This window comes from Scophthalmus maximus, unplaced genomic scaffold, assembly GCF_022379125.1.
Source record: "Scophthalmus maximus strain ysfricsl-2021 unplaced genomic scaffold, ASM2237912v1 un_1, whole genome shotgun sequence".
Lineage (NCBI taxonomy): Eukaryota > Metazoa > Chordata > Actinopteri > Pleuronectiformes > Scophthalmidae > Scophthalmus > Scophthalmus maximus.
In genome coordinates, this window is record NW_025917010.1 from 23,236 (window position 1) to 48,336 (window position 25,101).

The following is a 25,101-nucleotide window of genomic DNA, read 5'->3' on the forward strand; positions in this document are numbered from 1 at the left end:
CTCGCTCGTTAATTGGTCGTACATTCTGATTGGCTGGTCTGTTGAAGCATGCCTCTAACATCAGTGTAGCACACAACCTGCATGTAGCTGATCTGCGCTGTGATTGGTCGAGGGTCTTAGAACATGAGGTGTGAAGCCCCTTTAAAGACCCGGAGGAGCAGTCGACGTACAGGGACTGCGGGCGAAAGAAATACGTGAGTGTGAACTTATTATTTAATGTGCAATGTCTTGAATATGTTGAATGCCATTTCTTATCATTATTGTTATGACTGATTTGACAATGGTCCATGTAATAGGAGAGATGTGAATGCTTGTATTTAATATATTTTGCAGAGTTTAAATTGATTAAGTAATTCAAAAGAAAAAAAAAAACTTTTCCTGCCGTTTTTTTCTTTACTATTATCTATCAAAAGTGTTCATACCTCTCACAACAGTGTGCTTATCTCGCCGTTGGTCGTCTTTAATGTCTTTTTTATTGCATTTCAGTATTTTTTTCGGCACTTTGAATGTGCGCACTGAGCTTGCTGCGGAGGGACGCACTTTCCAAGACGCACACACACACACACACACACACACACACACACACACACGTGCACACGTGCACACACACACACACACACATCATTTTCAACAGTAATTATTAATCTTGTTGTTAGGGTTAGGGTTTTTTGTTGTTGTTTCTTTACAGGGAAAATGCATAGTTGCCCATTGTGTCAACGCTATTTCAGTGCCCTTAACAAGCACCTGAAGAACATGCACCTGATCCATAATGCGGAAGAGAGGCGGCTGCTGCTCAATATGGCATCTGGAAGGGTGAACATCAGAGCTGCACCCTGCCCTGTTCCAGGGTGCCAGAACCAGCTCTCCCGGCTGGACAGGCACATTAACCAGTCTCATGCCGAGCTCACCATTGCTGAAAGGGCGGCAAAAATGAATCAGGCCAAGAGAATCCGCACAATGGAACTCTTGGCCGAGCTCAGGGCTACAGATCCGACCCCCGCGATGCAGTCTATGTTGGACGTCAACCCGAATCCCCTGGAGGAGGAAATAGATGTTGCTCCACCGTCCCCCGTGGCAGATTGCGGCTCGGCCGAGTGCAGGCGCATTCGGCTCGGGTACGAGCGGGAGCTGGAAGGAGTAAAGGCAGAGAGGGACGAGTTCTGCGCCGAGGTCCGACTTCTCCGCACAAAGCTGCAAAAGCAGCTGCGCAGCATGAAGAGTGGCCGCACCACTGCAGTTGAGAGCCAGGAGGACGTGAGTGTCTCTCTCTCTCTCTCTCTCTATCTCTCTCTCTCTCTCTTTTCCATTCTCCCTGTCTTTGTGTGTCTGATTTTTTTGTTTTTCACCAACTTTGATAGGAACGCATGACGGAGGGAGGCCGGTCCTCGGCCGCGTCGGAGGAGGCGGGCCGGTCCTCGGCTGCGTCGGAGAAGGCGGGCCCGTCCTCGGCCGCGTCGGAGAAGGCGGGCCGGTCCTCGGCCGCGTCGGAGAAGGCGGGCCCGTCCTCGGCCGCGTGGGAGGAGGAGGCGGGCTCGTCCTCCTTCAGCCCGTGGAGTTCCGGCAGCGGCATGGGGAACCTCATGAGGCGGCAAAAATTAATCAGGCCAAGAGAATCCGCACAATGGAACTCTTGGCCGAGCTCAGGGCTACAGATTCGACCCCCGCGATGCAGTCTATGTTGGACGTCAACCCGAGTCCCCTGGAGGAGGAAATAGATGTTGCTCCACCGTCCCCCGTGGCAGATTGCGGCTCGGCCGAGTGCAGGCGGCTCGGGTACGAGCGGGAGCTGGAAGGAGTAAAGGCAGAGAGGGACGAGTTCTGCGCCGAGGTCCGACTTCTCCGCACAAAGCTGCAAAAGCAGCTGCGCAGCATGAAGAGTGGTCGCACCACTGCAGTTGAGAGCCAGGAGGACGTGAGTGTCTCTCTCTCTCTCTCTCTCTCTCTCTCTCTCTCTCTCTCTCTTCCATTCTCCCTGTCTTTGTGTGTCTGATTTTTTTGTTTTTCACCAACTTTGATAGGAATGCGTGACGGAGGGAGGCCGGTCCTCGGCCGCGTCGGAGGAGGCGGGCCGGTCCTCGGCCGCGTCGGAGAAGGCGGGCCGGTCCTCGGCCGCGTCGGAGAAGGCGGGCCCGTCCTCGGCCGCGTCGGAGGAGGAGGCGGGCTCGTCCTCCTTCAGCCCGTGGAGTTCCGGCAGCGGCAGGGGGAACCTCATGAGGCAAATAAGCCTCCCACCGTCGATGGGTAAGCATATGTTGATAACATGGTAATTAATTTGGCTTTTTCATGCCATTGGACAGCAGAGTCTGTATATCACAACGCCTTAAATTGTGTGTCGTTACAGAGGACTACCTTAGGACGTACAGGGCCCACCACGAGGGCCTAGACCCGACCCCCAAAATGACCGAAAATGCCATATCCAAGGTCAGCAGGGTGAAAACTTTCATCTTGTATATGGCCAACAACCGCAGCCGGTTGTCCGACTGGCTTTTTCTGGATAACATGTCCAGGATCCGCGGGTGAGTGACAATGACATTACAATTTGGTTTGTACGTTGAAAGATTCTATTTGATTCATTTTATCCGCCCTCTCTTCAAACAGCTGGTCCCGAAGTGTGGTGGAGGGCGGGATGAAAATTACCACAGCAAAATTCTATTTGCAGAACGCCCTGCACTTCGTTCGATTTATGACCGGGATCCCGCCCAAGACCTGCCGCCTCACTCGGGTGCAGTTCACCTCCGTGGAGAGGGAATTGAAGACGGGGGTGAGGTCGCTGCAGCGGAGGGTGGTTGTCCACCAGATGTCAACAAAAAGGATCAAAATTAGCAAGCTGCCGTCCCGCCAGGCCCTGAGGGGTTGACTCTCCGCTGCTGCTGCCGCCATCCCACAGCTGCTGGGTAAGTTGTCCGCAAGTCTGCTTGCCAACAGGAAACGTGGAATGTTGACCAAGGCGCAGCTCATTCTGAGCGCTTTGCTTCCCCCCCCCCCCCCCTCTTTTCATCAGGCAAACTCGAGGTGGAATTTGAAAACACCAGCCGTTTCCTCTACTACGGCTACCAGTGTGCCTACTGGAGCTGCCTGTTCGGGCACAGGCCGGGGGTCTATGCTAATATGACAGACAACGAGGTGGAGGAGGCAAAGACCCTCGGCCAGGGGCTACCTGCTCCACGTGAGTGCTATCTCTGACACTGTTAGCTTTGAAGTTAGCCCCGATGTCTACTGCGGTGCGTGTACTTAACCCAGTCTCCCCGTACTCTCTCCCTTCTCTACGTGTCTGTGTCGTGACAGATTAAAGAACACAAGACGAACAGGACATTTGGGGAGGCCCAAATGTTCCTGAACCCCACAGAGTTCACCTGGCTAGAGAGATGGATGGCAATAAAACGAAGCCTCCCCGATGCCAACAAATTTGTACTATATACAAAGGGCAAGGGGCCATCCAAAAACTTAAATACCAACTTGCAGTCGGCCTGGAAGGACATGGGGTTAGGGGGGGTGATTAATTTCACCCTCATAAGGACGGCCGTGGCAACTTATGTAAGTTGACATTAAATTCAAGACGAGTAGTGTGGAGGCCGAAAGCGCCGTTGCGAGTGCTGTCGTTAATTTCTCTGCAATTTTACAATCTTTTCCAGGCAAAAAAGTCCCAAGATCCCAAAAGCCGGAAAAAGGTCGCGGACTTCATGTGTCACGACACCAGGACGGCGGATAAGTTTTACGTGGCCAACCCTGACCACTGTGAGGCAGAGGAGGTCAGGGCCCTGGTCAGAGAGAGCCTCCTCGTGGGAGAGGGAGGAGAGAACGAGATGCAGCAGCAGCAGCAGCAGCAGAAGCAGCAGGAGTCGGAGGAGGAGGAGGAGATGGGAGTCGGCGGCGGTGGCGAGGGCGGCAGTGGCAGCAGCAGCAGCGGCGGCAGCGGCGGCGAAGAGGACGAGGCGGCCCCCTCATCTTCGACAGCAAACCCACCGCCACAGGAGGTCGAGGAGGAGGGGACGCCCCGGAAAAAAAAGATGAAAAGAGACTGCTCAGTCGTTATCAGTCCCTTCAAGTCAATTCCAGAAAAGAAGATAATCAAGGAGCAGAGTATGCAAAGGATGAGAGTGAGGAGGCTCCGATTCCCCCCCCAAAAAATCATATAATTCTTTCATATTATGTGTTAAATGTCTTATTGTGTTGTTTTATAGCTTTTATTGTGTGGTGTTTTGATTGTTTTAACGTGTGTGCTCTTTTTAGCTCTTAGAGATTGATTTGTGTGGTGTTTTGATTGTTTTAAAGTGTGTGTGCTCTTTTTAGCTCTTAGAGATTGATTTGTGGTGTTTTGATTGTTTTAAAGTGTGTGTGCTCTTTTTAGCTCTTAGAGATTGATTTGTGTGGTGTTTTGATTGTTTTAAAGTGTGTGTGCTCTTTTTTAGCTCTTAGAGATTGATTTGTGTGGTGTTTTGATAAATATGATGTTTTTTGTGAAATAAATGGTTAAATTGTGAATACTTCTCTTTATTTCCACGCACACACACATTTTTATTCATATAACTCTCAAAAACCAAAAAAAATACACTTGTTTTTAATCAATATAATACCAATACTAACTCCTCGTGTCATACCTAGTATCGTTGTGTACAAAGGCAGAAAAAGAAATGACTTTTGACATTGTCCAATTGGAATACCCGGACCTCAGCTCTAAGGTATTTGAAGTGTACATCCCACTGGTCTCTTCCACCCGGCCAGCACAGTCCTCCTCAGTGGGGGGAACATGTCCACTCGGTGGAAGTGCAACCTTCCACCGAGTGGACAAGGGGGGGGAAACATGGAGACGCGTGTCCAATAGCAATACCTTGCCATTGTCCAATTGGAATACCCTGACCTCAGCTCTAAGGTATTTGAAGTGGGCATCGTCCACCAGAGTGTGGTTGCTCTTTTGGCCTCACAGGCTGTGGGGACCTCAAACGTCCATCAAAGGCGCTTTTCCCGATGCACACTGAGCCCCTGATCAATAAAGTACCGAGCACTGTCCCCAGCGACCGTCCGTCGGGTCGAGGGAGGGGCGAAAGGGAAGATTTCCAAGTCGTTGTCCGATGGCAATACCTTTGAGTGGGAAAAAAGAGTGTGGTTGCTCTTTTGGCCTCACAGGCTGTGGGGACCTCAAACGTCCATCAAAGGCGCTTTTCCCGATGCACACTGAGCCCCTGATCAATAAAGTACCGAGCACTGTCCCCAGCGACCGTCCGTCGGGTCGAGGGAGGGGCGAAAGGGAAGATTTCCAAGTCGTTGTCCGATGGCAATACCTTCCCGTTGGAATCCACAAAAACACTCTGAGCTGTTTGGGGGTCTTCCCAGAGGGTCAGAACCCCCAAAATTCAACCAGGTGCCCTGCTGTGACCACAGATAAGGCACCTAAACTTTGGTGGCTCTGGGTGCTGTGGAAAAAAATTTAACCCACTCTTGCCTTTTTCTCCTCAGAAGGGGGTGAGACACACTGAGCGCAACACCCTCTGATGGGAAATCTCATAATCTGAGCAAACTTCTTTTCTGGCGCCCGTGGGTTTACGGGGCTGAAATATGTCGACGTACGCTCGTTTTGGAGCGTACCCACGGTGGTTCCGCGTTTCTGGGACTTTGGTGCACTCTGCGGGAACGTGACCACTTGCAATTCAAAATGAATGGTGTTTAAAAATAGGGAAAATCCCACTCTAAAGTCCACGAAGTGGACGGCATCGTATCTTGGCCAAAAAAGCCACAAATGGAGAGTAATATCTACGGGCGCACCACACCTCCGCTATAATCCACGATCCCCAGCCTCGGCCCGCTGCGACCTCCCCGCGGCTAGTTCCTCTCAGGGGCACCGTAGGGTTAGGGTTAGGGTTAGGTTAAGGGGACTGAGCCCATCTCCCGGAGGAGACGGGAATGGCACTCTCCACCCACCCAGTCCCATCACTCTGGTCCCAGGGCGGAGCAAATTGCATTCAAATAGAGGTAAGTATTATTGTACTTTACGAAAAGTAGGCAAGACTGTGCCTTACGAAAATGAAATTATTTTAAAAAGAATTGGTGTCCGGCTCTTTGGCAACGTTTCGACCGACTTGGTCTTCATCAGGCCAGCGGGACACATTAATTTCATAGTATTCCGAGTAAATTCATGGGATTAAAGTACAGCGTGAGCGATCCTGTCAGCTCGATGTGCGTTTGTCAAATGGGCTCCCTAACTGGGGCTCCTCCCTTTATACTCTCTGCTGAGCTCCTCCTTTTAACTCTAATTAGTTTCTTCATGAATTCCGTTAACCCCATAATCCCCAAACCCATTGGATCAGCCCAAACTTAGGGTCATGATCAGGGTAGAGACTGTGGTTAGGGTTAGGATCCCCAAATTAAGGTTAGGTCTGTGGTTTGGGGACCAAAGTGACGGGGGTTCTGGGTGGAGGGTTAGGGTTAGGGTTAGGGGTTAGGGTTAGGTGAAGGGATCTGATCCCGTCTCCTAAAGGAAACGGGTGGTGCACGCTCCATCCACCCACCCCCATAATCTCGGTCCCGAAAAGGCTGGCGGCTCCGGAAGGGCTGGCGGTCCCGGAACGGCTGGTGGTCTCGGCGGTGGTGTCCGCCGCGCCGGACCTGAGTCCAGCCATCGTCATAGTCTCCCATTCCACTGGGTAAGCTAAGTAAAAAGAAATGAAATGAATTTGTTTTTTAACGAAAAAATTTTCCACGAAAAAAGCAATAAAAAATAAAACTTTTTATAAAATAAACAACTTAGGAAGGTGTTTCCTGGCTCCACTGGGTAAGGTAAGTATAAAGAAAGGTAAGTCTAATTGAAATAAAATGAATTCGTTTTTTTACGAAAAAATTTTTTTACGAAATAAAAAAATAATATATATATTTTATAAACAAACAACTAAGGAAGGTGTGTCCTGGCGACGTTTCGACCCTCTCTGGGTCTTCTTCAGGCCTAAAAAGACACACAAAAAACTTCTATGTTCGGTCTGGCTGGAGAGATGTTTACTGCTCGAGGTTCGTGTGAGAAGTGAGCTCCCACTGAGGCTCCTCCTTTTATATCCTCAGTTGAGCTCCTCCTTTTTTGTTCTCTATGTGATTTGTGTATTGGGTTTTATACAAATTGGTGTGTGATCTTGTTTCCCACTAACCGCACAATCCCCCCAAAAAATATATATAATAATTAATAAATAATAAATAAAAATAAAATTAAAATGTATATCAAGCACTATAGAAGTGTTTTTAATCTTATAATGCCCAAATGATATATTTATTGTTCTTAATCTTTTAAATAAGTTATAAATTCCAATAAACTTGTTTTAAGTTAATTTATTATTAGAATGTGATAAGTGTTTCGGGCTTGGGATGAGGTTAATTTAGGGTATAGGATGAGGTTAGGTTTAGGGTATTAGACCAAGATTAGGGTTAGGGGTTAAGGTTAGGATAAGAGTAAATATTAGGGTTAAGGTTAGGGCCTGAGATCAGGGTTAGGACGAGGGTAATGGCCTGGTCCTCCCCATGGAGGCCCAGGAAATGCACGGTCCTTCCCCCTGGTCCCTCTTCCTCCCCGGTCCCCAGAAGAGCCGTCCCGGTTTTGCGGTTGGGGTCGCTGGTGAATGGTCTGGTCACGGAAGCGACCCCGTCTTCCGTAACGGACCTGCTGCCCCCTCGTTGGCAGTGGAAAACATAGCCATAATAAAAAAAGTGAAAAAAAGTTTTTTTCGTATCTTTTATTTTTCAATGTTTCTATCTCTTTAATAATAAAAAAATCAAAGAGACCTTACCAAATAAGGTTTTAATAAATAAAAGGAAGCTTAACCCCTTAATAAAATACAAGAATAAAAAAACAACAAAAAAAAAACAAAACTCCCTGTTAATCAACGAAAAAAAGTGCCCCTGTGCGACGTTTCGACACTTCCGTGTCTTCTTCAGGCTGGGCACTTCAGCAAACGGTAGACAAAAGTCTAATCAATCAAAAAAAGGTAGCTAAAACAAAGTAATAACGGCTAACAAGCTAGTAGCGGCTAACGAGCTCACCCTCTGTGTGTTGCCTCTGCTGTTGCTCCGCTCCAAGTGAGCAGGCTGCAGCGTGCGCTGCTATTAACACCCTCCCCTGTATGGAGTAAATTGGTGTCACCCAGTTTTTTAGTTTGACCAATACCAAATGTAAAATAAAATCCCTTTAACCCCATAAATGCCAATAGGTTTTTAATGAAAGCATTTAATTCAATGAATAAAATCAATTGTTTTAAACTCTTTAATAAATTAAAACTACTTAAACAATTTTATTTTAATTGTTAAACATATGAATTACTACTTTGATAAATTTTAACCCTTAAGTAATTAATTTTAAAACCCTAAAACTAATGAAATAATTATGACTTATAAAAAATTGTTTTAATGTATCTATTATCCAAATGTTTATCTTCTAATCTCTAAATCTTTAATCTACAAATTGTTTTAACTACAAAATATGTAATTAAATTAAATGTTCTAACTCTTAAATAAAATAAATTATTTTTTTTATTCCAATTATTTTACATAGAAATCAGTACTGTAATAAATTATAACTCTTAATTTAATAATTTTAAACCCTAAAAATATGAAAATTTTAACTTTTTAATTGTAAATGTAATATATCAATTGTCCAAATTTTTCATTTTTTTATTTTTAACAGATGTAATTTGCATAACAACAAAATTACTAAATTAGGGTTAGATTTAGATAAAATTAAGTAGTTAGGGTTAGGATTAGGGGGTTAGGGTTAGGGCTAAAATATGGATAGGGCTAAGAACAAGCCACATATAATGGTTAGGTTTAGGGTTAAGTTTAGGTAGGGGTTAAGAGGTTAGGGTTAGGGTTAGGGGGTTAGGGTTAGGGGGTTAGGGGGTTAGGGGGTGGGGGTTAGGGTTAGGGTTAGGGGGTTAGGGGTTAAAAAGATTTAAACAGCATAGCTGTTAGATGCACTGTCCATCAAAAACGATCTCCAAAAGGCATCTACACCTCATTGAGGCCTTTCGGATGTCTGGTGTCTAATTTGGAGATCCAGATTCTTTCAGCCCTGAGCCTCTAGGCTCTATTGAAAAGTCCACGTCTGGTGTTGAGATGCAGTCACACTGGTGTTTTGTAAGGTGCTGAAATGCAGTCACACTGCTGTTTGCAGTATTCGGCCCGATATTGGGTCCGACAGTAAGGGCTCTGTGGCCATATATACACACGTCTGGTGCTGAAATGCAGTCACACTGGTGTTTTGTAAGGTGCTGAAATGCAGTCACACTGCTGTTTGCAGTATTCGGCCCGATATTGGGTCCGACAGTAAGGTCCTTTAATCATAAATGCATGTCTGGTGCTGAAGTGGTCACACTGCTGTTTGCAGTATTCGGCCCTGTTTTGGGTCCGACAATAAGGGCTCTGTGGCCACATATACACGTCTGGTGCTGAAATGCAGTCACTCTGGTGTTTGTAAGGTGCTGAAATGCAGTCACACTGCTGTTTGCAGTATTCGGCCCTATTTTGGGTCCGACAATAAGGGCTCTGTGGCCACATATACACGTCTGGTGCTGAAATGCAGTCACACTGCTGTTTGCAGTATTCGGCCCTATTTTGGGTCCGACAATAAGGGCTCTGTGGCCACATATACACGTCTGGTGCTGAAATGCAGTCACTCTGGTGTTTGTAAGGTGCTGAAATGCAGTCACACTGCTGTTTGCAGTATTCGGCCCGATATTGGGTCCGACAGTAAGGTCCTTTAATCATAAATGCATGTCTGGTGCTAAAGTGGTCACACTGCTGTTTGCAGTATTCGGCCCTATTTTGGGTCCGATAATAAGGGCTCTGTGGCCCATATACACGTCTGGTGCTGAAATGCAGTCACACTGGTGTTTGTAGTAATAGATGCTGTGGTTATGTATTTATACTGTCTGGTGCTGAAATGCAGTCACTGGTGTTAATAGCAAAAGAGGCCCCTGGCTCTGTACCTACCAAATAAAACCCCATCTGGTGCTGAAATGCAGTCACCCTGGTGTTAGTAGCGATAAAGGCGCCCTGGCCATATATCCTAAAGAAATTAATGAAAAAATAAAAAAAATATATAATAAATAAAATCAAAAAATAATAATTAAAAATAAATAAAAAAATAAAAAAATAACAAAATAAAAATTAGTACACATCTGGTGCTGAAATGCAGTCATACTGGTGTTTATAAGGTGCTGAAATGCAGTCCCACTGCTGTATGCAGTATTTTGCCCAATATTGGGTTCGCTTGTGTTAATCTTTCTATATTGGCCCCAGCCTTTCACAAAGCTTATCTGCTTACCGGGTTTTCCATCCTCCTCTATCCTTCTGCTTTACACTTAATGAAGCAAGTGTTGGAGGAAGGAGTCGAACCCTGGGTCTTGTCCAGTGGAGGGTACTGTCTGTCTGGGGGCCCTTGCTTTGAATCAGGCAGGGGGGTATTGTAATTAAATACTTAGCTCACTTATCTGGGGAATTTCAGCATCTGCACTTACATTCCCCTTACATGAGTGAGTTGTGAGTTGGTAGTTTTAAGGGTCTAACATGATGATAGATATAAACATATATGTTTGGAATGCTTGTAGTCTGTAGATGTGATTTAAGCTATAATAAGCTATATTCCACCCTTCTTTCATACATGGCAGAATGGAACCACCACCACCACGATCATCCCCTATCACCACCACCATCACCCCACCATCACCACCTCCGCCTCCTCCTCACCACTCGTAAGTAAGCTGTTCATGACCTAGAAAAAAAGCTAATTTCTAATGTAATTTGTATGTGTATATAGTAAAATGTAGGAATGTATCTCACTTATCTGGGGAATGTCAGCATCTCCGCTTACATTCCCCAAATGAGGGAGTTGTGAATGAAAGTTTAGGAGGTGGGAGGTGACATCCAGTTCAAGTGTGGGTCTGACCTCTGTTACTTATTTTATATATGACTTAATTCCAACATGGTACACACCAAAACATCGGCATTTTGCTTTTGTGGCTACCCATGTTCAACCAAGGGACGTAGTCTTTGGATTCATTCCCTGGAGATTAGATTTTTGCTGTTATTTTTCTAAGTCCACTTTTTTGCCCTCTCCTGGGTATCCCGCGGTTGGGGGGGGTTAGGTGACATCCAGGTCAAGGGAACCTACCTTTGAAGTGTCCCATACCGTCGGACACCGTTCGCGGCGGCCCTGGGCCCTCGTTTCTGGAGCCTGCCACGAGCCCCGTGTATATAATTAAATAAATCAGTCTGTAGATGTGATTTAAGCTATAATAAGCTATATTCCACCCTTCTTTCATAAATGGCAGAATGGAACCACCACCACCACCATCATCCCCCATCACCACCACCATCGGCCCACCATCACCACCTCCGCCACCTCCTCACCACTCGTAAGTAAGCTGTTCGTGATCTAGAAAAAAAGCTAATTTCTAATGTAATTTGTATGTGTGTATAGTAAAATGTAGGAATGTAGTTACATATATATTTACGGTGCAGGAGAAAGAAGAAGAAGAAGAAGAAAAAGCAAAACAACAGGAAAAGGGGGACTGGGTGGAAGAGATGGAGGAAATTTACTCCATCTCTTCCACCCATATTTGAAGAGACCTCTTCAGGGGATGACACTGTAATTTTAGAGTAATTTTTAAGGAGTGTATTTAGTTTTTTTGTTGTTTATAATTTAATATGTAATTGTTTTCATTGCATACAAATGTTTATTGTTTTTTTGTTAATTATTTTAATTGTTCAGTGTAATACCATTCATTTTTTGTTTTGTTTAATAAATTAATTTAAAATACATCTGTCTACACCCTCACCACTCTCTTCACCCCAAGCATAACACTGACTCCAGCATAGGAACTTAATAGTTCAATTAATTAAGTTTATTATTCAAGTTTAAGGGGTGGGAGGTGACATCCAGGTCACGTGTGTGTCTGACCTCTGTTAGTTATTTTATATATGCTTTAATTCCAACATGGTACACACCAAAATAAAGCTCTTTCCAATAAATCACAATATAGTCATGATGAAAGGAGATGAGGCCCACAGAAATCAGTGGAGGCTGGGTAGAGGTTCACAAACCACGATTGCCGAAGATGGACTTGTAAGGAAGGTTACGGTCTGCCTTGGTGACCGGGATCTTGGGAAGATGGGGAGCGTCTCCATTAGATGTCTGAAGTTGAGCGGCCAGTTCAGAAGCTCGTTCTGCTACTGGAAGCTGAGTAGACCTTTCCACTCACTCTACAGTTTAAAACTTACAGTTATAAGGTTTGCACTTCACATGAGGTATTTTTTGTTCTTTACAAGTAAGGTCGAGGTCATTTGAATCCTTTGTACCTAATGTCATCTGTGTCCCATTATTTACTCATGATTGGTGGGAGTGTAAATGACTCTTAAACGACTCAAATACGTTTACTTTGGATATGCTTGATTTTGTTAAACATGCCTTTATTTTGTAGGGCCATTTCCTGGCAAGGCAGGAAACTGTTCCCTGAGAGTGGGTAACTTGAACGAGGGAGAAGTCCGAAAAGGAAAAGTGTGAAAACGGGATTTATAGGACGATATTGTGTTATTCTTTCACACAAATAAGCGCCTAGCTGGAACGGGAACAAGGTATTTTGTGATTTATGTTGTTTTATTCATGTTCTGTGAAGAAGTGTTTGATTTAACTCTTCATATAGCCATGCTGATGTCAAGTTCTACATCGTGGTTTAAGCTAGCTCTCTATTTTTTGGATATGCCTGCACATTTCTATTTAAATGTTTGGTTAAAGTGTCATTCAAAAGGTGTGTGTATGTTTGTAAGAGCTAATTTTTGTCATTTCTTTGTCCTGTAGCTCTTCCGGTGTTTTCGTATGGAGGATATGAAGGAGAGGAAAGTGTTTCTGTTCAAATGAAGGCTCACGGCTGAACATGAAAATAAAGGACACTAAGAAACCTCAGACAGACAGACAGGTCTACACCTCCACTGCTTCATCAAGTGTACAGCAGGAGGGTGAAATCAGCTTTAGATCAGTCTGTAGATGTGATTTAAGCTATAATGAGCTATAGTCCACCCTTCTTTCATACATGGCAGAATGGAACCACCACCACCATCATCATCCCCCATCACCACCACCATCACCCCACCATCAGCACCACCATCAGCACCACCATCAGCACCTCCGCCTCCTCCACACCACTCGTGAGTAAGCTGTTCATGACCTAGAAAACAGCTAATTTCTAATGTCATTTATGTGTATATAGTAAAATGTAGGAATATATCTCACTTATTTGGGTAATGTCAGCATCTGCACTTACATTCCCCAAATGAGTGAGTTGTGAATGAAAGTCAAAAGATACGGCTCCAGAGACTAAGTCAATAATTTAATTATTTCCAATTAGTTAGGTGAGCATTTTTTGCACAATTAATACAAACACAATCAAGCACGCCATAATCTATATTTAGGCAAATGATGTATCTGATGATGTATATTTGGCCGCCCCCCGGAGCTCACGGGAGGCCCCCCCAGGGGCCATCGGCTCGGCCCACGACCCGCTGCCCGGGAGTCCGGGGAGAGAGAAAAAGAAAACCGGCAAAGTACGAGCTCCGGCCATCGCCGCACGCCCAGTCACGGAGCACCGCAGCCCGGGCCGGGCCGTCGGAGGCCGTCGGCTCAGCCCACGACCGGCTGCCCGGGAGTCCGGGGCCACATTGGCTCTGGGAGGAACCAAACCATCGTCACGCAGCAAAGTGCGGGCTAACCCTAACCCTAGCTTTTGAGTTAGACCAATTGTGTCTTTTTTAGTTTGTACATTACATGCACCTTATTTATTCAACCTATTATTAATTAACCTATTATTATTCCTATATTAACCACATTATCCTTAATGCCTTTTTTTTCTTTTTCCAGGAAACCTACATACAGGCATTATCTGCTTTGCCCATTTTGTCTTAAAACACAAGAGACCCTGTCATGCCATCTGCGGAGGGCATGCTTGAAGAACAGGACTGAAGCAGCCATCGAAGCCGTGGTTGAAAAGGCCAAGTTGGACGTTGTGGACCTCCTGAAGAATGGCAGGGCTTTTAGTTATGCAGTTATTAAATTATGGCAGATGCAAATCCAATCCAAAGGTTGGTGGCTTCTGCAATACTTCTTGTTCAATCAGAGTTCACAGAATTCCTGAGAGGTCATGTCTGAAATAAAACAGTTATGACTAGAAGGTAATTTAACATGATCTCTTTTATTTTCAGTATGAAAATGTTGCTTGGTATCTCTACAGGCACCATCCCTGCAGTTTGTCAATGACAGAGAGAATATCGGACAGTACCTCGGTGACCTCTCTGAGGCAAAAATGAAAAAGAGAACACAGCAGAACTACCTCAAGAGCTTGAAACGGTTGGTAGCAGTTTTTTATTATGATGTCAACAGTGTAGTAACTTGTTAGTAAAGTACCCTTTCAGCCAAGCTTCTGTATTTTGTTTTCTGAACCTTACTCAGCAGCATGAGCGGTTGTTAGTACATGCACATACTTAAATCCTCTTACTTCCTCTGACAGATTCTCGGTTTTCCTCACTGTCCAAACCAACCTGAGAAATGAGGATTTGCCACTCCATAAAGAGTGCCAGCACTTCATTGCCTTCAATGATTCTTTGCAGCACATCCTTGCCAAGCACTCAAAGAAAGAGATCACCCAAAAGAGGTTTGTACCCATATAAATGGTGAAGAACTGGTAGTCCTCTCTCTGCCTGCTGTAATATGATTTGTTAATAAATTTGATATTTTTTTCTCGTAGGCACAGCATGTTGATTGACGTGTTGTCAACAAAAAACTGCTTGGTTGTACTGGAGGCTGCCAAGAAGGAATTCTTGGCAGTTATAGGTAAACTGTCTGACAGTAGTTCTGACACCCTGGAGTCTGTCCAGAACATATTTGTGGTGTACTACCTCGAGGCTGTAGTACATCTACAACCTCCAACGACCGGGCGTGGTGGAGCACATGACTGTGAGTGTTTCTGTGTTATGTTGGTCTGCAGTGGTAAATTTCCCCCTGATATATTAGTCATTAACTCTAATAATTAATGTGATATCCTCATTTTTTACAGGTCAGGGAGTGGCTTTCCAGGAGAAAATGTGATTCACATTCCATAATTGGGGTAAAGGAGCACAAGACAGCAGCACAGCAAGTGGCCGTGTTTACCCTGTCAGAGGAGGAGGAGCATGTAAGTTCATCACATTTCCTGTCAGAACCTGTCAGAACATAATTTCTGTTAAAGCAGAAAGTAATCTCAATTCCCTTTTCTCCTCTGCCAACAGTGGTTGGATGTGTACTACAGACTGGTGCGGCCACAGCTCCTGAGACCCACCAGGAAACGCAAGAGGGATGTGGAGGACGAGATGGATGGAGAAGAAAGATTCTTCCTTTCCACTGCAGGGAGGCAGATCCACAGTGCCTCCAAGGACCTGCACCGGTTGCACACAAGGCACAACCTCCCGTCAGTGACCAGCCAGATGGCACGCAGAGTCTTTGAGACGGCAGCTAAGAGCCTGACAGATTCTGAAAAATCAATGGTGGCCGATTACCTGACCCATTCCAGCGCAACAGCGGAGAAGCATTACCGCGTTAAGACGAGTGGACATGCTGTGACGGCTGCTGAGATTATGAAGGACATGGGTGGTGTCTCAAGGTGAGCATTTTTTGCACAATTAATACAAACACAGTCAAGCACACCATCATCTATATTTAGGCAAATGACTTATAATCTTTTTCTTATATTTGTAGTTCTGATTCTTCTGGGGAGGATGCCATCCCGGAACCTTCTGGGGAGGGTACCAGCTTTGAGTCTTCTGGGGAGAGTACCAGCCGTAGTACCTGTAGCACTGCCGGTTCTGCTACTGCTGTCAGATCTTCGTCAGAATCGGAAAAGGAAATTCAGGCGTCATTTCAAATCCTACTTATACGAAATATCCCGTGACAATTGATGGGCCAAAACCAAAACGGGAACTTCTAAAGGGTGTGTCTTGTTGGCGAAAGTTTTATGAGCGTTGGGAGAAGAGGCAGTTGAAACTGCGACAAGAATGTGTCCACTGTGAGTATTTTCTTTCCATATTTAACATTATGATTCAAAGTTGTAAATTATCGTCTTCATGACTAACACACCTTTTTTTTTTTTTAAAGGAAACTTCCCTTGGCGTCAGCCAACACATAACCGGCTCGAAGAATGTGTTGCAAAGCAGGCATGGGCCGGTAAAACTGGTAGCCAACGACTTCTTGTGAGGAGGACTCCCGTAGTCTGCCAGGCATCAGCCTTCAGACATTCTGTTGCATGTCCCAGACCTGGTGAAATGTAACTGAATTGTCTTGGCCAGCTCTGCCTCGATCTTCATCTGAATTCAGTGTAGCCAAATTCAGATGAGGGATTTACTTGGGGGGTGCACCAGGGTCGGGGCTGAGCCGGGGAAGGTGTCTCCATGTTCCTGTGACGGAGCCCCCGTCCCCGGGACCGCATCATGTCCCCCTGTGTAGCCGAATTCAGATGAGGGATTTTGGATAAAAATGTGTGAATGAGAGCCGTGGCTGTGTCCCCCGGATGATTTTACGACTTGGGGAGTGCACCGGGGTCGGGGCCAAGCTCCTGTGACGGAGCCCCCGTCCACGGGACCGCATTATGTCCCCCCAGATGAGCGATTTCGGATAAGTGACGTCGCGATTAACAAGACGAAATAACGTTATAACATTACGTCTTGTTTTGGTCAACGAAAATGAAGAGACATTTTAGCATATTTTTTATTTTGTAAACCACATTTAGTCACGTTTTTATTCGTTTACAATAATGCATTATATATTTAATTAACGTTATCGTCACATGACCAGCATTTACGTTGCGTCTCGTCTCATTTTTATCACGGCGAGGAGGGTGAAGAGGAGGAAAGGCTTCTGCTATCGGGTGTTAAAGATGACTTCTAAACAGCACGGGCAGCTACTGATGAATTGTCTTGTATAGCATTGGCCCCAGCACTGGTCGTCGCCTTTTGGTGTCGAGGCATAGTTCATCTGTCGGACGATCTCTGCGAAGCAGTGTCAGAGCTTTGGTGCTGTCACATGCTGTTCCCGATTTCTGGGATCTCGCTCTTTCCTTCTCTGGCACGACTGTGACTGAAGCAGTGTCAGAGGGATTCGAAGTCGGGTTACTTTTCTCTCTCTCTCTTTCGCGACCCGTGTTTCCCATTCTCCCTCCTGCTGTACACTTGATGAAGCAGTGGAGTGGTAGACCTGTCTGTCTGAGTTTGAATCGACGGCAGGGATGAGGCGCCGTCGCTATACACTGAGCTATCTGACGCTCAATATTCTTGCATGTCACGGATTGCTCCGTTCTAATTTCATTTGACAGAGCGAAGAAGTCTGTCTCTCCTTCTCTGGCACGACTGTGACTGAAGCAGTTTCCTCCCTCTCTCTTTCTCTTTTTTACACTTAATGAAGCAAGTGTTGCAGGAAGGAGTCAAACCCGGGTCCACGCCGGCGCTATTCAATGAGCCAGCCGATGCCCAGGTCATATCTTTGTTGGCCTTGTCTAGGTTGTGCTTTTTCTGTAAAAACAATTTGTAGGCCACTTTCATGCTTTATTGATATTGCCATCTGGTATGGTGCTGTCACATGCTGTGTCAGAGGGAATTCTGGGATCTTCAGATGCTCCCGAACCCGGGTCTCGCTCAAACCCGGGTAACATTTTGTGAAATCCTATGATTGGTTTTCTTTGCCCAGAGTCAGATGAAAAAGATTGAATAGGATGCTCGGTTGGTAAACATGAAGGTGGACACGAGTAGTTTAGCTTTAGGACCGGAAACGAGAGAAACAGTGACTCGAGTCCGGGTCCACGGCAGCGGGGGCGCCGGCGCTATTCACTGAGTTATCCGACGCCCAATAATCTTGCATTTCACGGTTTGCTCTGTTCTTATTTCAAATGATAGAGCGAAGAAGTCTGTCTCTCCTTCTCTGGCACGACTGTGACTGAAGCAGTGTCAGAGGGATTCAAAGCTGGGTTGCTTTCCTCCCAAACCCGGGTTTTCCATCCTCCTCTCTCCTTCTGCTTTACACTTAATGAAGCAAGTTTTTCAGGAAGGATTCGAACCCGGGTCCACGCCGGCGCTATTCACTGAGCTAGCCGACGCCCAGGTCATGTCTTTTGTTCGCCTTGTCAAGGTTGTGCTTTTTCTGTAAAAAAAATTCGTAGGGCACTTTCATGCTTTATTGATATTGCCATCTGATCAATTGACAGAGCGAAGAAGCCTGTCTCTCCTTCTCTGGCACGACTGTGACTGATGCAGTGTCAGAGGTGTCTCATTCGAACCCGTGTTTCCCATTCTCCCTCCTTCTGCTGTACTCTTAATGAAGCAGTGCTGAAGGAAGGATTCACTGAGCTGGCCGACGACCAGGGGTTTGTTTTCTCAATGCCGTTTTCGTTCTCTAAAAGGGGAGGGAGCGGGGAGGACATTCAAGTGGACTTGTTGGGAGTTGAACCCTTGTCCACGGCAGGAGGACAGCCTTTGTTCTTACTTTGTCACACAGGTTGGACTGGACCTCCATGTGTTGTTGTTTCCATCAGCGATGGAACTACTGTGACTGTAGTGGGACCTTAGTTGCAGTTCAGTTCAGTTTAGTTTTCAAGCAAGTGATGCAGGAAGGAGTCGAACCCTGGGTCTTGCCCAGTGGAGGGTACTGTCTGTCTGGGGGCCCTTGCTTTGAATTTGCCCCGACCCTGGCCCATCCCCAGAGTCCGGAAGTCACCGCGGGGACACAGCCATGGTTCTCAGTCAGACATCATGCCATTGTACATTGAGTTTGAAAAAAATAGGCAGGACTTCACCTCTAGATTCCTGCAAGTAATCAATTCACCAAAGGTTCTCTGGCAATGTATTTGTCTTTGCAGAGACAGAACATTCTTTTTGAAAGCAAAACGTTGTCACATACCACAGACTACAGTATTTTTCTGTACTAATGGAGCAGTGTGATGTCGCAATATCATTTTTCCAAACAAACAGGGGACTTCAGTCATTATGCAAAATCAAAGTGGGGACATCTGTCAGGGCTCAATGTTCAATACTACATTTTACACATAAGCCTCTTTTCCATAGACATAATATGCAGCTTGAATTGAGTCGGTTTTACTTGGCGTGTCGGCCCATCACAGCATCTAGCTTAATTACCATTATAACAGGGCTAACTGCTAGGTGTGTTTTCAGTTGCATGGATTTTTCTTGACAGGATAATCAGATAGATACAAAGTTCAACCCTGAACTTGTAGAAACTAGTGTGGAGTGAAAGTTTAGTCAATTTGCAGTAATCTGTCCAAAGCCGGCATCCTTCATTTCTCTCATTGTCTGAATACACAAAACAGGGATGCACTGTTCATCACACCTATACCAATGGCACCTTATAAAGAAAACATTATTGTACTCTATGGTGCTGAACTATCCAAATAGAACCGAGATTATTCATAAAACAGCAGGCAAACTAGCAATGATGCATTTAGAGGCAAAGGTTTCAAATCACCTGCAAAGTTAGAAGCAGTGACAAATTTACAGAGACGGGGTTTGGTTACTTAGGATGAATTAAGAATATTTTATCAATATTTGAGAAGTAGGCTAAATAGAAGACATCTCATCATTGTGTACCCCTGATCTTATTGTAGTGAAGAGCTTATATACACATACATTAACTTTACTATATAGAGTTTGAACTGCAGATATATTTTGATTTGAAAAATATATATTTGTCATTATAGTTATCATTCTTGATGTTGAAGGCACATTATCCATTGTATCTCATCCACTGTACCTCCTTCCATTTTGTGTGGATAGGCTTAATGGCCATCATCAGCTACAGGTAACCCTCCCCCATACTGCAGACAGTTAAGGTCTGGCACAGATTCACACTGTTTCAAGTTACTCACTTCTCAGACGCACAAAAAAGATATTATTTTCTACGAATTGGACTCATGTTCAAGGTTTTCATTGTAAAGTGTTTAATGTAACAATAAAATTGCAAGAGAGCTTTAAAAATTGTTTTTATGAACATTTATTGTAGTTTTAAAATGCTCAAAAGGGACATCACCATCAGTGTCAGTGATTACATTAGTCTGGTTGCACCAACTTTACAGATCATGGTAGCACCAACTTTAGAGGACAGAGTCTTTCAAGCCCTGGGCTATCACATGTAAAAATAGATCATTTCCCCAAGGAGTTAAATGAACCTTGTCACGAAGGAAGAGCTGAGGATGATCAAACACAATTTGTGGATGGTGTAGAGTCCTCCCATTAACAGACAAAATAAAGGTTGCCATCACACTGTCGATGAACTTTCTTGCTTTGTCCATCTTTGCTGGGAGTCGGTGTCTACCTCCAACGGAGCCTCTGATTGATGATGACAGCAGTATCTTCATTTCTGGAAACTGCTGGTGGAGGTCATGCTGGTCTCTCTTCATTGCCTTAAGAAGCAGCACGCTTTTGAAATGTCCAAGATCATTGCCCCCACAGTGGATCACAAGCACTTCCGGAGCAGTTCTTCCTTCAAGGCATTGGCGGAAATGGGGTAGTAGGTCATTCCAACACTGGGCTCCCTTGCCAAACCACTGGACACGTGCAGACATTCCAAGATTGGTCTCCCTTGCTCTCCTTTCACCACGTCGTACATAGCTATCTCCAACAATCCACACTTTGCAGGATGCTGATAGAAAAGAAAGTAACATACAGTTTTAGTTTTATTTCTCAGTCTACAGCTTTTGAACTCCACTGTTCCTGTGTTTTACTTATCATTCAGAAGTTGCATAATAGTTATCATTTATCTTTCGTAAAAACATGATTTGTCAACAAATGAGCTTGTTCTGAAATAAACTAGCTGCAAAGTTACTGAAAACTTCAAACCCCCCTTAGTTTGATGTACCAAAGATATCCCCCTTTGTTTGAAGTTTATATTCAAAATATATTGTGATAATAACATACCTTTCTCTTGGAGTGTCAATCTCCTGATGAATGTTACTTCTTGTTTACGATGCAGAAGATGGACAGATGACTTGACTTTTCTGAAGAAAATGAAAACATGGTAGACACTTTAATATCAGCACTTGTAGAATAACCGGTGACTGGAAGTTCTATGAGCCTATGGCTACCAATTTTTTTACACATTGTAAATTAGTATTGTATACATTTCTAACTTGAATTGTCAAAGTTTTAATTACATTAAATACTTTAAGAGAAGAAAAATTATTTACCATGTGTAACTTACCTCATCTTGCAGAAAATATGTTGTTGCAAGGGGAAGCACCTCCAGGTTCTGCAATGGGTCGGAAGGGGACCCAAATGCAGCACACTTAGGCAGGCGGAGAGTTCAAGGCAAACACCGTGGAACAAACTTGGTTCGTGGGAGAGAACGGAGTGCCCGGGGAGGACACGCCGTGGGAGCCGGCAGGTGACGGTACCACAGGCAGGGGAGCAGGCAGAGTCCGTTGTCGGGGGCGGAAGGCTGGGTCGAACACCGGGGCAGAGACAGAGCAGACAGGTCGGGGGCAGGCGGGGTCGATACCGGGGAAACCATCCGGGAAATGCTGGAGAGACTAGTACGGATGACATAGAACAATCTGGCGATGAGTGCATGGTGGAGAGAAGTATATATACCGGACTGATGAGTGCTCTGCTGCAGCTGCGGTGAACAGGTGAGTAGAGTTGAGCTGATGAGGAGGGAGTGGCCGGCAGGAGGAGGGAGGTGCAGGAGAGCAGGCAGGAATAGAGAAGGAGGGGGAGATCATGACAGGTTCCTAAAAACTCCTGTGAAATGTCGGTGAGGAGCCCAGAATATATTCATTTCTGACCAGCTATTTGGGAAGTGATTGGTCCTTTGGCTGGAGCAGGAATTGTTAACCACTCCCCCTGATACTGTAATGCAAATGTTGTCACACTCCTGCCCAGGTGTCATTGGCACACGCCACACACCCCTCACCCGCTCCAAGTCACTCACTAGGCAGCGCCCTCCACAATTATCTAATTTGCTTGAGAACATTGGTCCACTCAGGAGTGACATTTTCAACTGGCCAATTGATACATTTATATTTTTGTCATTACACGAGGAACAATAAAATACAAAACACAGCTCGACATGAACCGGTTCAACCTTAGTTTGAACATTAAGCCTGAGTATGTTGATACTTAACATAGTTATAGTATGTCTCCTAAAAAGGCAAGAAAGCGTATCTCAATTCACTTATCTGGGCAATGTCAGCATATGCGCTGACATTCCCCAAATGAGTGAGTTGTGAGATGGTAGTTCTAAGGGCCTAACATGATGATAGATATATACATATATGTTTGGAATGCTTGTAGTCTGTAGATGTGATTCAAGCTATAATAGGCTATATTTCACCCTTCTTTCATGGTATAATGTCAGCATCTGTGCTGACATTCCCCAAATTACTTCGTTGTGAATTAAAGTTTAGGGAGTGGGAGGTGACATCCAGGTCAAGTGTGTGTCTGACCTCTCTTAGTTATTTTATATATGATTCAATTCCAACATGGTACAAACCCAAATGAAGCTTAGACTATGCTCTTTACAATAATTCCAGCCATTGGCATTTTTTAGAAAGATGCAGAGTACATGAAACACAGTAAAGTGTGGTGATGCTTATACAAAGATCTGTCTCCTATCATAGACACACTTTAATAACAGACATATTCAAAAAGTACAGTGACAACATGTATTGTCATTTTGCAGAGTACATGTACATAGGCAGAAGATGCAGTTAGAATCTAACTAGAAGAGCAAAAAAGCAAAAAGTGCAATGTGATATATACAATATAGACAGGTGGTGCAGTATAAACAATGTAAGACATACATTGCAGTGTAGACAGTAGTATACAGTTAAGAATGTGAAATGCTTTGGAGGTGAAGATCGAGGCAGAGCTGGCCAAGACAACTCAGTTACATTTCACCTGGTCTGGGACATGCAACAGAATGTCTGAAGGCAGATGCAGGGTAGGCTACTTTTCAGAGAGGTAATAATAGTAATAGTAATAGCAATAGAGCTACAAGATACCAGTGGACACCTATCCAATGAATTATTTGGGTTGGACCGTCATAACTTGTGCTCCGTTTATGCGGGCTACAAGATACCAGTGGACACCAGAATGTCTGAAGGCCGATGCCCAGCAGGCTACGGGAGCCAGTCGAGCCCTCCGGCCTCTCCACCAAAAGATTTCTTGTTGACTCCATAGTCAAACAGAACTTCCTCATCCACCCCTTTCCTCTCCATCCATTTCCATACTGCAGTACTTTGGCGTGATGTTGGCTTTCTTTTTGGAATGATTGATCAGTCTGCATCGCAGGGTGGCAATCACAGGTGTCTGAGTGGGCGTCAATGCACACTGACTCTCCTTTTTTCATTTTTGAAAAAGAAGACATATGCAGTCTCCCTGTCAGTGGTGCTATGGTGTATTTTCTGGCCCTCACTGAATGTGACAACAGTTCCATGTTAGTCACAGAGCACCTCGCCAGCCTCAAATATGCGGGTCGTAATGATCCCTCTGCACTTGCCTTCAAATTCACTCATGTGAAGTCCTCTCCACTTCTGTGTTCGCACCAATTTCTGTATCTGTTTGCTGTCCGTGATACAGTCCTCAGATCCAGATGGTGCCCAGTTCTTAAGAACTTCATCGCTGATGCCGGCAGTCATCTTCCATCCCTGCCTTTTAATCCACGCTTCGAGTCGCTCTTTTGTTGGCTCACGCCGACTGAAGTTTGCTGTCAAAATAAATAACAAAAGTTCTGTTAGTCATGAATGCAATAATAGACATCTTTGAATCGTGCAATCATTTTTACTTGAAAATAATGTTAAATATGGTCAGAAAATACTCACAGCGGGTATGTGCTTCACGCATTTCCAACTGCTTCCTCCCCCAATAAGTGGGAAGCTTCCGCTGAAATTCTTGAGACACATTCCAACGTTGTTTCACTTCTGGCCTTTTCCCATTCCCAAAGAAGGTAAGTTTGCAGGAGGGTTTCAAATGCCTTGAAGAATTTGACCTTCTCATTGTCAGAGGGGAGCCTCGGCAGACGTATCACTGGCTGTTTGATGGGTGATGAATATGGGACAGCGTAATGGTCACCATGGCTGGAACACTCCTCAGAAGACTCATGCCTGGTACCTTCCCCAGAAGGCTCAGCACTACATGAAACAATAAATGAATGAGATTATAAGAAAAACATAAGACTTTCAGCGTGCCTAAATATAGATTATGGTGTGCTTCATTATTTTTGCATTGTGTTGGCGCATATAAAACATGCTCACCTTGAGACTTTACTCATGTTGCTCAACTGCTGAGAGGTCTTCACAATGATATCACACTGCTTCATGCGGTAATGCTTCTCGGCTGTTGCGCTGGAATGGGTCAGGTAATTGGCCACCAATGGCTTCTGTCAAGCGATGAGCTGCCGCCTCAAATGTTCTCCGTGCCATCTGGCTGGTCACGGACGGGAGGTTGTATCTAAAATGCAAGTTTGAACAGGATGTTAGAAATTTATCAAGACATCTCATCTGAGACAGCGATGAACAGCAAATGGAAAATGATTCACTTACTTTGAGTGCAGCCGCATCCGGTCATTTGATGGGTTGTAAGTTGCCCCCCCCTGAGGAGGAGACAAAGAACCTGCCCTCTGCATTACACTCATCCTCCACATCCCTCTTTCGTTTCCTGTTGGATCCAAGGACCTGTGGACGCACCAGTCTGTAGTCTGTACCAAACCACTGTTGGCAGAGGAGAAAGGGAATTAAGATGAATTTCCGCCATTGGACACGTTCTGACAGGTTCTCACAGGAAATGTGATCTCACTGTGATGAACTTACGCGCTCCTCCTCCTCTGACAGGGCAAACGCGGCCACTCGATGTGCTGCCGTCTTGTGCTTCTTTACCCCAATGATGTAATGTTGCCATTCTTCTTTCCTGGCAACCCACTCACCGACCTGTAGAAAATGAGGATATCTCATTGATTAGTTAATGTAATGGCTAAACTGTCAGGAGAAATTTATCGACACAGACCAAAAGAGCACAGTCACACTCACAGCCATGTGCTCCACCACGCCTGGCCGT

At 45.0% G+C, this 25,101-nt stretch overlaps 3 protein-coding genes and 1 long non-coding RNA gene across 6 annotated transcripts; 3 read left to right on the forward strand and 1 right to left on the reverse strand.

Annotated features, from left to right (window-relative positions):
• Positions 1-226: 226 nt before the first annotated feature.
• On the forward strand, positions 227-1,907 carry LOC124849807. The gene is made up of 2 exons (XM_047330416.1): positions 227-1,254; positions 1,359-1,907. The coding sequence occupies exons 1-2, from the start codon at positions 694-696 to the stop codon at positions 1,713-1,715; spliced, it is 918 nt and encodes a 305-aa protein (XP_047186372.1). The 5' UTR covers positions 227-693; the 3' UTR covers positions 1,716-1,907.
• On the forward strand, positions 1,871-4,428 carry LOC118292847. The gene is made up of 7 exons (XM_047330418.1): positions 1,871-1,912; positions 2,019-2,241; positions 2,342-2,516; positions 2,599-2,894; positions 3,002-3,166; positions 3,286-3,534; positions 3,633-4,428. The coding sequence occupies exons 1-4, from the start codon at positions 1,871-1,873 to the stop codon at positions 2,855-2,857; spliced, it is 699 nt and encodes a 232-aa protein (XP_047186374.1). The 3' UTR covers positions 2,858-2,894; positions 3,002-3,166; positions 3,286-3,534; positions 3,633-4,428.
• Positions 4,429-12,476: 8,048 nt separating this feature from the next.
• Positions 12,477-20,318, forward strand: LOC124849811. Of its 3 annotated transcripts, XR_007030366.1 has the most exons (11): positions 12,477-12,603; positions 12,827-13,173; positions 13,438-13,722; positions 13,883-14,103; positions 14,253-14,368; positions 14,529-14,672; positions 14,766-14,974; positions 15,075-15,191; positions 15,286-15,656; positions 15,752-16,058; positions 16,148-20,318. It is a non-coding gene; the product is annotated as an uncharacterized LOC124849811 (long non-coding RNA). The 3 variants fall into 3 exon arrangements; XR_007030368.1 differs by lacking the exon at positions 13,438-13,722; XR_007030367.1 differs by lacking the exons at positions 12,477-12,603; positions 12,827-13,173 and having other exon boundaries at positions 13,180-13,722; positions 14,224-14,368.
• On the reverse strand, positions 20,029-21,711 carry LOC118298855. Its single transcript, XM_035622022.2, has 3 exons — positions 21,251-21,711; positions 20,968-21,047; positions 20,029-20,692 (listed from the first exon to the last, which is right to left on the reverse strand). The coding sequence occupies exons 1-3, from the start codon at positions 21,616-21,618 to the stop codon at positions 20,145-20,147; spliced, it is 996 nt and encodes a 331-aa protein (XP_035477915.2). The 5' UTR covers positions 21,619-21,711; the 3' UTR covers positions 20,029-20,144.
• Positions 21,712-25,101: the final 3,390 nt, after the last annotated feature.